The following is a 10,759-nucleotide window of genomic DNA, read 5'->3' as shown; positions in this document are numbered from 1 at the left end:
GGATTGGTTGAGGTTGCGAGTCGAAGAAGGGATGATTCACAGGATGCGTTGGATCGGCTAGCGAGTTCTTGCGCTGATAGGCATTGCGAACAGCAGGACCAGTCATGGGATAATCTGAGGGGCGACCAGCTGGAGCACTCATCGGATAGTCTGAAGGCTGAGCATGTCTCTCTGCCGCCTGCGTGTCCAGCACTGGGGCTACAGGTCTCCTTTCTGGTTGTGATCTTGCCAACTTTTGCTTTGCTCTTGACACCTCTAACACTGGCACTTCCGAGTCATCACCCCCTTCTCCTATAATCTCTGGTGGACTCCTCACGAATGAGACGTTCAGATTCTTCTTCCTCTTTGGCTTCGGGATGTAAATTCCAAGAGGACTCGTGACAGCCCTCGTCATATCAGAGGCTTCAGGCCATCTCTGTGCGGCAAATGTGTCGATTCGCGGAGCAGGCAGCTGTCGCGTGCCCTCGCCAGGGATTCTCTCCTTGTCCGTCGATGGTTTGAGGAAGTCGACGACGTCTTGATTGAGGTTGAAGTTCTTGTCCGACGACTCGCCCTTGCGTAGTAGCTTGCCCCATTTCGAAGAGCCTCGAAGACTCATGTCGTCGTTGTTTGTATCCTGCTCTTTTGGATCGCTACAGGGTCGGGGATGGAAATTGCGGGGAACAAGGGAAGGGTTGTTTGTTTGTCTGGACCGTCCTGTTGTTTCGTGTTGATCGTGGTGATGGATATTGCTGATTCTCTGGGCGCACGACCAGCTTGGCCCATTGACAGACTGCTCACAACGTACAGAGGTGAACAACGAACAGGCAGCAAAGCGTCCAAGGGGGACTGTCTCAAGAATACATGCCAAGCCCACTTTGATACATAACACATCTATATGCAGCAGGGATCAGCCACATCCAGGGTCTAAATCCCCCGCTGGTCTCCCTCCGTGCTCAGAGCGTCAACTTTTGCTCTTCCCACTCGCATCCTTCGACCTCTGCTATCTCCTCTTATCCAACGTTCTGATTGAGATTCGCATGCCATGAGGTGCCATGCCTGCCTAATCGATTGTCACAAGCTGCGTCATGTCTCGGTACATGTTTTTGTTGTTGTCTGAAGCCTCAAGTTCGTTGCTGTATCTTCGATATCCATACACCGGTGTAACACTACAAGAGCCGCGGCTATTTTGAGCTCTGACACGAGACACCCCACCACAAGATTCGCTCATAAGGCCGCCCACCTTCCTGACCAGACTGTCCTCTGCCATGCCCTGTATCGCATAAGATACAGGACACACCACGCCACTTCTCATACCCGAAAAATCCATGTTGCCTTCACCGTATCGACGATAGGCAGAGCGGTAGAAACTGCAATCTTCACGAATCCGTTGCAATTTCTTTCGACCCACTTCCTTCCTGTTTGGTACATCAAGCGCTCGCATGAGTATAGACGTCTTTGGCGATATATCTTGTACTGCTATAGCTTTGCGGTACGCGTCTCTGCTGACATTAAAGACAGCAAGCACCTGGCTGCGGCGTTTTGTTCGAATCGAAGGAAATGAAAGCAAGACCTGGTCCAGTCGCATTCACATTCTAGCCAACATCTTTGGTAGCTTTTTACTATAACAACAGTCAGCGCTTCTGTGAGGTATGAATTCTCGAATAAAAGAACAAACTTACAGCACCTTTGGCGCAATAGTCATGATGCGCCTAGCGAGTTTCTGATTCAAGGCGCGGTTTTTGGCATCGTTGGCGGGATCCTTGAATCTTTGGCCACCGAACTTGTGCTCCAGTTTATCAAGAACTGTTATTTTCGAGGTTGATCAGCTCGCTAGGGTTCTCTGGCTGTTGGGTCTGGGGGAAAGAGGTCAAAGACTTACTCTTGCAAATCATGTCAGGACCTTTGCCTGTGGCGCCCGTTCTTTGGCCTTGGAAGCCTGCTGTGTTCTGGCCCTGCTTTCCCGAAGTGTTCATGTTCGCGTAGCTCATCGTTCTTGTCGGACGGAAAATGTCAGGATATGGAGAGGGTTCGAGCACAAGATTATGATGAATGGTTAGAGACTGGATTTCTTTGCGAAGCAGAGGCAAAATGTCTCATGGAATGAAAATTGATTGTTCTCTATGGGACGAAGATCGACGTCCGAAGATGGACGACCTTCTTGTACATGTGGTTGGTTGACAAATAATGATTCAGAGTCGCAAAATTCAGGTTTGCGGATACCATAAGGTTGTCGAGGCAGAAACTCGATCGGAGAGGAAATCTATGGTATGATGTAGCCATTCCCCAAGTTACGAAAGATTATATTTGGGAGGATCGAAAAAGCTAGCACATACGGCCACAGTCAGCTGAAAACTGGGCATCCCGTCCGCTCTGCCATACATAAGCAGTTGAACGGCAGATTAGTACTACGGTGGGTGACCACGTGGGAATCCCTGCTGCTGTATGTTTTGTTTTGCGTCTTTCTTCTGGACTGGTCGACCTGCTCGGCGAACTCAAGGAAGTCCATTTTTGCGCTTGGCTCGAAGAGGGACGGGCGGGCTCCAGGACGCTCTTGCGTTTCTTCCCAATGTCCTTGCCTCGATCATTTTTGAACAAAACCGACTTGATTCTCGGTATTCTGCGTGATTTCGGAACGCCCGCTGTGCCTTGTGTCGCCAAATTCAGATCTCTTCCCCATAACGAGGTAGCGTGCCTGCACGATTTAAAATGGCGTCCAGTCACAACGCGAGTGATATGTACAGACGAGACTCGTCAGCACGCTACAGGAATGAAATGATAAGATGAGCGCAGCCGCCGACTCTGGAAGCTGTCTCGACTCCTCGCTCACCTCTACCACGTACACACTTGCACAGACTACTCATTGTTTTTCGCACTTCGATCGGATAACGTCGTCACCGTTCACATCGTCTCTTACTCTATGGATCAGAAAAAGCTTAAGCACGATGACTACACGGTGGCTTGCATCTGCCCTATCGTGGTAGAACAGTTCGCGGCTTTGGCAAATGCTAGACGAAAGGCATCAAAGACTTCCTCAGCCAGAGTAAGATCATAACACTTACAACCTTGGAAGCATATGCGGCCACAATGTTGTCATTGTCCGGCCACCTATGGCAGGCAATTGTTTCGCAGCAACAGTCGTTGCTCAGATGCGCAGGACCTACCCTCGACTTCGTTTCGGTCTCCTTGTTGGAATTGGAGGAGGTGTGCCCACCAAAACAGACGAGGGACTGATCCATCTTGGTCACGTCGTAGTCAGTCAGCCAGTGGGTCAGCACTCAGGTGCCGTGCAGTATGATCATGGTGAAGCAGAAGCGGACAAGTTCGTCCGAACAGGCTTTCTGGCACCGCCACCCCACGTCCTGCTAAATGCCGCTCTGGAGGCGCAAGTGAACCGCCTCGGCATGCCAACAGATCCATTGATCGCTCATCCCAATTCTATCGATGTCACCAAACCTCGTCTTCGACAATATAGACGACCTGAAGCAGATCAGGATCAGTTGTACGAACCCGGTTACGTTCACTTGGACAGAGAATTGTCATGCACAGATTGTGGTTGCGACACAACTAAGCGCATCAATCGAGACGCTAATGACGATGACTGGGTCGTAATCCATCGAGGCACAATAGCCTCAGGAGAAGCAGTCATGAGAGATGGACTACAAAGGGATGCATTAGCACAAGAGCAAAAGATTCTCTGTTTTGAGATGGAAGCCGCTGGAGTACTGAACGACTTTCCGAGCTTGGTCGTTAGAGGCATATCTGACTACTCGGACTCTCACAAGAATGACAAGTGGCACGGATATGCTGCAGCAGTCGCGGCGGCATACACCAGAGAACTTTTCTATCACATGCCTGTGGAGGAAGTGAAGCAATGCAAGATTGCAGAGAAAGGTGACGCCATGCTTACTTGGAAGTAGTCACGACAGTCAAGTTGACAGATCACAGTCATCGAGGAATTGGTCCAAAGCACACGACACTTTGCGGACAACAGTGAGAACTCGCGCGTAAGAGCCTGGCTCAAACCCATGGACGCTTCAATCAATTACGTTGATGCGTTAAAGTTGCGCCATCCGAATACTGGCCGCTGGTTCCTCGAAAGTGATCGATTCCTCTGGTTCAAGAGTACTCCACGTGCCCGTTTGTGGCTACGCGGCACTCCTGGAAGCGGGAAGACTGTGCTTGCCTCTACGATCATTGAGGACCTTAAACTTGATGACAGCCCCGAGACTGCTATTATCTATTTCTTTTTCTCATTCAGCGATCCGTCGACGCAGAAGCTGGACGATATGCTGAGATCCTCGATCTTTCAACTCGCCGCAACTCACCATCCGACAAAGATTCGTTTGATGGAGCTCTATAAGAGATGCGCTCTTGCCCAGCAGCAACCGCAGATGGAGGAGCTCGCCAAAGTCTTCGAGCAAATGACAAGCGAGCTTCAAAATGTTACTGTGGTTCTCGACGCACTCGACGAGTCTAAAGACAGACGTGATCTCTTGAGATGGATCACTTCTCCTCCACATCAACACTGCAAATTTGTGCTCGTCAGTCGATAGGAATTGGACATTGCGGAAGCTCTTGTCTCGTGGCTACCCCCCGATCGTGTAGTCACGTTGGAGAACGAGCCTACAGGCACAGATCTCAAAGCGTACATCCATCACAGACTCGAGGTCGAGAGCAATCTATACCGTATGAGATATATGCACGATGAGATCTCCGACGTTCTGGTTGCAAAGGCTGGTGGAATGTATGTATCCCCTCATGGGTCACTGGGATCAGGTTACCGACCTATTATCAGGTTCCGGTGGGTTTATTGTCAGCTGGAAGAGCTCTCCACATGCATGGACAAGCCCTCCGTGCGGCGAGTACTGCAGACACTTCCCAAAGATCTCAACGAGACATATGATCGCATTTTGAAGAACATACCTCACACCCGTGTCCATAACGCCATCAAACTCCTCCAACTTCTGATCTTCTCGAAACGGCCATTATCGCTTGCAGAAGCCGTGGACGCAGTCGCAATAGACCCAGACGTCGAACCACCGTTTACTTTCGGGAACCGCGTTGATCCTGCCAAAGCTATTATCGGGTACTGCCCAGGTCTTGTTGTGCTCACAACCACGACTAAAAGGACATACGATAGGTACGGAATAGAACTCAAAATCACCTTACAGCCGGCACATTTCTCGGTGCAAGAATATCTGCTTATGGATTGCAAGGAGAACCCTTACCAGCTGGCGTTCACAAAAGAAGTCGCAAACGCCAGAATTGCTCAGGTTTGTCTGGCATATACGTGCACAGCGGCAAGAGCCTCGGAAGCTCAACCAAATGCTCCTGGATTTCACTTCTTCGACTATGCCGTGGGCAAATGGCCGGAACATGCAAAGATAGCTGGCGATAGTGAAGAGATGACTTTCGAATGGGTCAGAGAACTCTTCACAAATGAAAAGATCCTCCGATACTGGCTCGAAGATTACACTTTCGGCAGCTCTTTGGTGGTTTCTCTCTCAGGGCAAACTCTGTATTACGCATCGGAGTTCGACCTGTGCCGATCTGTCAAACATCTGCTCGAAGTACATGCTGACGTCGGCGGCAGTAGATATGAGCTTGCTCTGATGGCTCTGGTGACCGCTTGCGAATTCGACAGCATCGAGACGGTACGGTTTTTGTTGCTTGACTGTCTTGTCAATCTTAATCATCAATATCGGGGGCAAAGCGCACTACATATAGCAGCAAATGCTGGGCACGTCGGGATACTGCGCCTACTCCTTGACCATAATGCCGATGTCAACGCTCAGGCTGGGGACTATGGCTTCGTTCTTACATCAGCGTGTCTTCGCGCACCGAGGCATATCAGTCGCGAGATTGTACAGTGCCTACTCGATAACGGCGCGAAGGTGAACGTTCGCGGAGGTAGATATGGTACTGCCCTCTGCGCTGCGTCTACTTGTGGTGATGTGGGAGTGGTAGAGATGCTTATCCGAGCGGGTGCTGATGTTAACGATGCTGGCGATAAGCATGGCGATGCACTCACCAATTCTGGTTCCGTTGAGGTCTTGCAGATGCTCCTCAAGAACGGGGCCATGTCAAGGAAGCAACGCAAGATGGTCAGCAGCCCAGGAGGCATTCTTTTCGACTAGAGATAGTTTCTTGTCGAGGCTTTCCTGAGCCTCGTATATTTTCCCAGACCATTCCAACGGCCTCCTTGTCCTCTTGACAACAGCCACGAAGATCTGCTTCGTAGTCGTTGAAGACAGAAAGCACAGAAAGTTCCAACCGAGTGTGAAAAGTGGTCGATAGGAGATGCAATCCCGTTGATTCTTTTTACCTGCCGCTCCGCTCTCACAATAACATACAGGCGATGCTAGAGCCATCGAAATGCACAGTCCTTTCTACACGACACCCCAGGCCAAACAGAGATAGTGATCTTGCGACTTTCGATGGATACTTCCTGCTCCCTGAAGACACTGTGCATTTCTATAAATCCGCGGGACATCAATTTGCAATTAAGGAGGAATGGAAATCGCGAGACACGCTCAAGTCTTCGATCGATCCTACGCATCGAGATGGCAGAAGTACAGCCCTTTCCAGATGCCGACATTGGCTGCAGCCACCGGTATCTGCCACGCAGCTCTGCGAGATTCTCGCCAAAACAACCCTGAGTCGAAAATTGTACGCGTATGTCTGTTTGAGTTGCCGTTCGGTGGATGATCATTGTTGCCAAAGTCGGCGGCGTGTAACGGCATGTGACGGCCAGACGAAATTCCAACGTACGGAACGGGCCTCTGATGAGCTTAAATAACGACTTCGGCTTCTACGGCCCGAGGCCGGGAATACACTGACACTCTATTCTAAGTATACCATCGTTGCAGTCTCTGACACTTGAGGCAGGAGGCTTCGATATTCATGGTCCCGCGTGGTACTCTGTCTTTGGTCGCTCGTGTCGAAGTCGAGTTGAACGATTCCAAGTCTCCTTATCTGCTGTGTCGACAACGACCTCTTGTGCAAAGATGATGGTTCAGAAAGGGATCCGCTGGAAACCTTCGCGGAACCAATCAAGACCCGAGGAAATGCAGTGACATAATCCAACAGAGACAGTGACATTCTATCGACGACAAAGTCGTTCCGGATATGCGGTCGCGCAAATCGCGCTCTTGTATAAAAGATTGGTCCATCTGGCTGGACCATAGACACGACCTCGATACATCTTCACCATTCTCTCAAATGCCTATTCAACTTATTCCTCTATTCTTACTCACCCTCCGCGCACTTTGTGCTTCGGCTGCTCCTCCACCGCCTGGAATCCCTGGGCCACCAGGAGAGAATGGACCTGCTCTTGTCGGGCATGCTATTCCACCAACAGTTTCGATGGCGGACTGGCCAACAAGTACTGAGACTGAATGGATGAGTGCATCGCCTTGCACTAGCTCTCTAGTCACATCTGCGGTCACTAGTGTCTGTTCCACCACCACTACTACTACATCCGTCACAGCTTTCAGCACCACAGTGTCATACAGCAATGGCACCACCAGATCGTTGAGTTCCTGCTCTGCCAGCATGAATGAAATCATTCCTTCTGCTTTCCGCTCCGACTTCAAAGGTACCATCAGACGTTATTATGTGGCCGCTGAAGAGATTGAGTGGGACTATGCACCTTCTGGATGGGACAACTGGCTCGGAGTAAGTTGAGATTGTCTCTATACTGCTCATCATACTCATACTATCTCAACAGGTGCCTCTTAACGACTCAGTCAGAGCCAAGAAAGCTGGCTATCTCGAATATGGCACTGTCTGGACTAAAGCGTTGTACAGAGGCTATACCGATGCAACATTCTCTCAACGAACGGAGCAACCAGCTTGGCAGGGTACTCAAGGTATGCAAGGATTCTATCCGACCTTCTTGATCCGTGTCTGACATCTACAGGCCCCATCATCCGCGCAGAAGTCGGCGACTTGATCGAAATTTTGTTTGTCAACAACCTTACCAAGCACTATGCAACCATGCACTCCATGGGTCTCGCATACGAGAAATCCAGCGAAGGCGCTGACTATCCTGATGCTGAACCAGGAGTCAACTTTGAAATCCCAGAGGAAGACGCCGTGCCCCCTGTTGAGCCCGGAGTTGCACCAGGCGGCTGCGTTGTCTACAAGTGGATGGTCACCGAGCTCGCCGGTCCTGACTACGGCGAGCCAGCTAGAATTCACAGCTACCACTCTTACGTTTCACTGTACGAGGATGCAAACGCGGGACTCATTGGTCCTACCGTCATCTATGCAAAGGGCACCATGGATGCAGTCATGTCTGGTTACCGCGAGATACCCTTCTTGTTTATGATTTACGCGGAAAGCACTTCATTCTTGTCAGGGGTTAACGCAGAGAAATTGACTAATCAGACCATCGAGGCAGACGTCACACAGCTCTACAGCGCCAACAGTTCCGTCTGGTATCCTCAAGAGCTTAACATCGCTGGAGCTGAACACTTTTCCTCTGCTCCCGCCTTCCGTAAGTGGTATCTGCCCTAACATTACAACCCTGAATGTCTACTGACTCAATATCACCTGACAGACGCCATCAATGGCTACACCTTCTCCAACAATCCCGTCTTTGAGATGTGCCAGGGCGACAAAGTACTCTGGTACGTCATGGCTTATGGCAGCGGGTCCCACGTATTCCACATGCACGGCAATGGCTACAAGTATGCAAATGCTGGGCAATACGCTACCTCGATCAACGACGGTGTCGGCAAGACTTTTGTGATGGACGCTACTGGTGCTGGTTTGTGGCAAGTTATCTGCCATGTTGATCATCATTTGAGTCGCGGCATGGTCGCCAACTACAAGGTTTACTCTAAGAATTGTCCGCTCGAGCCGTTGGCTTCGTCCTCGTCCTAGATCACATTGGCTGTCGTGGCGATTTGTTGAGCAAGGTCATATATACGATGAGGGAGGGTGATAATAACAGGAGATTGACATATGGAACATTTCAAGTAGCAGAACAATAATGCAATAACTACCATGATAGACTACACGATAGTTCATCCAGTCTCAGCACGTGGAGAGTATCAATGTTCCCTCTGTCCGCTCTTCAGATCTTGCCAATGCCAGCCCCCTTGACAACAACATCCTCCACATCCCCCAATCTCGTCAACTGATACCTATACGGCGCCTTCTTGAAAGTCCCCCATTGCGTAACATTAACGCCCGCCCCACCCCAATCATTCCTCGCCCCAAAGTTCACGTAGCCGTCAATCTCGAAGTCGCCACAAACACATGTATTCGGCGAATCTTCAGGGATTACAAGACCATACGAGGATACTGCTTCTCTAGTGTTGCCGCGAAATACATTGCCTTCGATCAGCATTTGGTTGTCGGAGCGCGAGTGGATGGCTTGGTAGAGGAAGGAGGTGTAGAGATTGTTGTAGATGTGTTGGTGACCGAAGCGTCCTGCGGGTCCACGAGTACCGATGTTGGACCAGTGGTTGTGGTGGTAGGTTATGTGTAGATGGCCTGTATCGACCTCGCGGAGGGCGTCGCTGTTGCCGACGAGGGAGGACTGTTGCTTACATCAGTATCATGTGCTGATGCTCAGGGGTATGAGGGACGAGTATACCTTCCAGTGATCATGGAAGTAGTTCCAGGACACAGTCACCCAGTCAGTCGCTCTCACCAAATCAACCTGCCCGTCATAGAAATCAGGACCGTGTTCCAAGTCAGAGAAAAACTCGTTATGGTCTATCCAAGCACGAGTGGTGTTTTGCAATGTAATGCAATCATTGTCATACGCAAAGCTGATCTGTACGTTGCGAATGATGATGTTAGTCTGGTTGATAGCAGAGATACCGCCGCCGACGAATTTTGCGCCTTTCTTGTGACCGAGCAAAGATTTGTTGCTGCCGAGACGGAGGCGTGGTTGGTTGGTTAGGTTGAAGATGCCTTTGGCAACGATGGTCAAGGGGTTTGTGCCGGCGATTACGGTACGTAGGGCGGGTAAGGTTGATACGGTGGTTGTAGGGCCGCCTTTTCCGCCGGTTGTTTCGCCTAGAGGGTTGTCCTTTGCGAACCCTTGGATGGAGAAGTCGAGGTGGGAGTGCTGGAAAGGGGTCGCGTGGACTGATACCAGGCTGCTGAGCCAGCAAAACAGGGGAACAAGCTTCATGCCGAGCGTTTCTTGTCTAAGTGGTTGAAGAGAGGAAAGTGCTGTTCTGTTGAAGTACCTACCTTCCGCATCTGATTTATACTCACCTTTGGAACGCGGCATCTACACCAAGGGCTCTACAAAACTCCGTGACAAGACATGTATACTGATTCTTCCGTCATGAATCCGCCTAGTCCACGCAACCGTACATTTCGTAGCTGTAAGGTGGAGGGTCGGGAGACATTCAGTGGTGGAAAGAGGGGTGGACCAAGGCCGACCAAGAAGTCCAAGACGGAAAGAGCTGGCGGTCGTGTTCGTGGCTTCTGCGGGCAAGCACACGAAGACAGCAGAGAACGAGGTCCTCCAAAGCAAGAGCCATATACTGCATCACAGACAGGATGAGGCATGTGGTCTTCATGCAGCCAAGCAGAGGAAACATGCACCCCTCCTCTTGCCCCGGACACCAAGACCTGCACTGCACACCAGGGCGAGATTTTTCCGTCCAGGTCGATCAATCCTCCCTGTCCCCAAAGTGTGTGACTTTCTACACTCCTCTCAAGAAGATGTAGGGCGAGGTTGTCGCTATGAAAATGCAAAACCTATTCCGAAGGAGAGATGTGTCCGATGAAATTCGATCTAGTCTCG

General features: G+C 50.5%; 6 protein-coding genes across 6 annotated transcripts; 4 read left to right on the top strand and 2 right to left on the bottom strand.

Moving 5' to 3' along the window:
* Positions 1-1,567: 1,567 nt before the first annotated feature.
* On the bottom strand, positions 1,568-1,955 carry M436DRAFT_82362 (uncharacterized protein; the record flags this gene model as incomplete). Its single annotated transcript, XM_013571868.1, has 3 exons — positions 1,568-1,601; positions 1,662-1,785; positions 1,862-1,955. The coding sequence occupies 3 exons, from the start codon at positions 1,953-1,955 to the stop codon at positions 1,568-1,570; spliced, it is 252 nt and encodes an 83-aa protein (XP_013427322.1).
* Positions 1,956-2,294: 339 nt separating this feature from the next.
* Positions 2,295-2,573, top strand: M436DRAFT_47111 (uncharacterized protein; the record flags this gene model as incomplete). Its single annotated transcript, XM_013571521.1, has 1 exon — positions 2,295-2,573. A coding segment is annotated over one exon (279 nt), but the record flags the coding sequence as incomplete, so codon positions are not given.
* A 411-nt stretch (positions 2,574-2,984) lies between these two features.
* On the top strand, positions 2,985-3,899 carry M436DRAFT_73230 (ankyrin repeat protein; the record flags this gene model as incomplete). The annotated part of the gene is made up of 2 exons (XM_013571867.1): positions 2,985-3,022; positions 3,053-3,899. The coding sequence occupies 2 exons, from the start codon at positions 2,985-2,987 to the stop codon at positions 3,897-3,899; spliced, it is 885 nt and encodes a 294-aa protein (XP_013427321.1).
* Positions 3,900-5,735: 1,836 nt separating this feature from the next.
* M436DRAFT_25815 (uncharacterized protein) lies at positions 5,736-6,011 on the top strand (the record flags this gene model as incomplete). The annotated part of the gene is made up of 1 exon (XM_013571480.1): positions 5,736-6,011. A coding segment is annotated over one exon (276 nt), but the record flags the coding sequence as incomplete, so codon positions are not given.
* A 1,525-nt stretch (positions 6,012-7,536) lies between these two features.
* On the top strand, positions 7,537-8,871 carry M436DRAFT_47240 (Cupredoxin; the record flags this gene model as incomplete). The annotated part of the gene is made up of 4 exons (XM_013571553.1): positions 7,537-7,659; positions 7,712-7,853; positions 7,904-8,482; positions 8,546-8,871. The coding sequence occupies 4 exons, from the start codon at positions 7,537-7,539 to the stop codon at positions 8,869-8,871; spliced, it is 1,170 nt and encodes a 389-aa protein (XP_013427007.1).
* Positions 8,872-9,064: 193 nt separating this feature from the next.
* Positions 9,065-10,135, bottom strand: M436DRAFT_82359 (pectin lyase-like protein; the record flags this gene model as incomplete). Its single annotated transcript, XM_013571866.1, has 2 exons — positions 9,065-9,532; positions 9,590-10,135. The coding sequence occupies 2 exons, from the start codon at positions 10,133-10,135 to the stop codon at positions 9,065-9,067; spliced, it is 1,014 nt and encodes a 337-aa protein (XP_013427320.1).
* Between the last annotated feature and the right edge of the window lie 624 nt (positions 10,136-10,759).

Source organism: Aureobasidium namibiae (genome assembly GCF_000721765.1).
Source record: "Aureobasidium namibiae CBS 147.97 unplaced genomic scaffold scaffold_9, whole genome shotgun sequence".
Classification (NCBI taxonomy): Eukaryota; Fungi; Ascomycota; class Dothideomycetes; order Dothideales; family Saccotheciaceae; genus Aureobasidium; species Aureobasidium namibiae.
The sequence above is the reverse complement of the archived record's forward strand: the minus strand, read 5'-3'. Positions and strand labels throughout refer to the sequence as shown.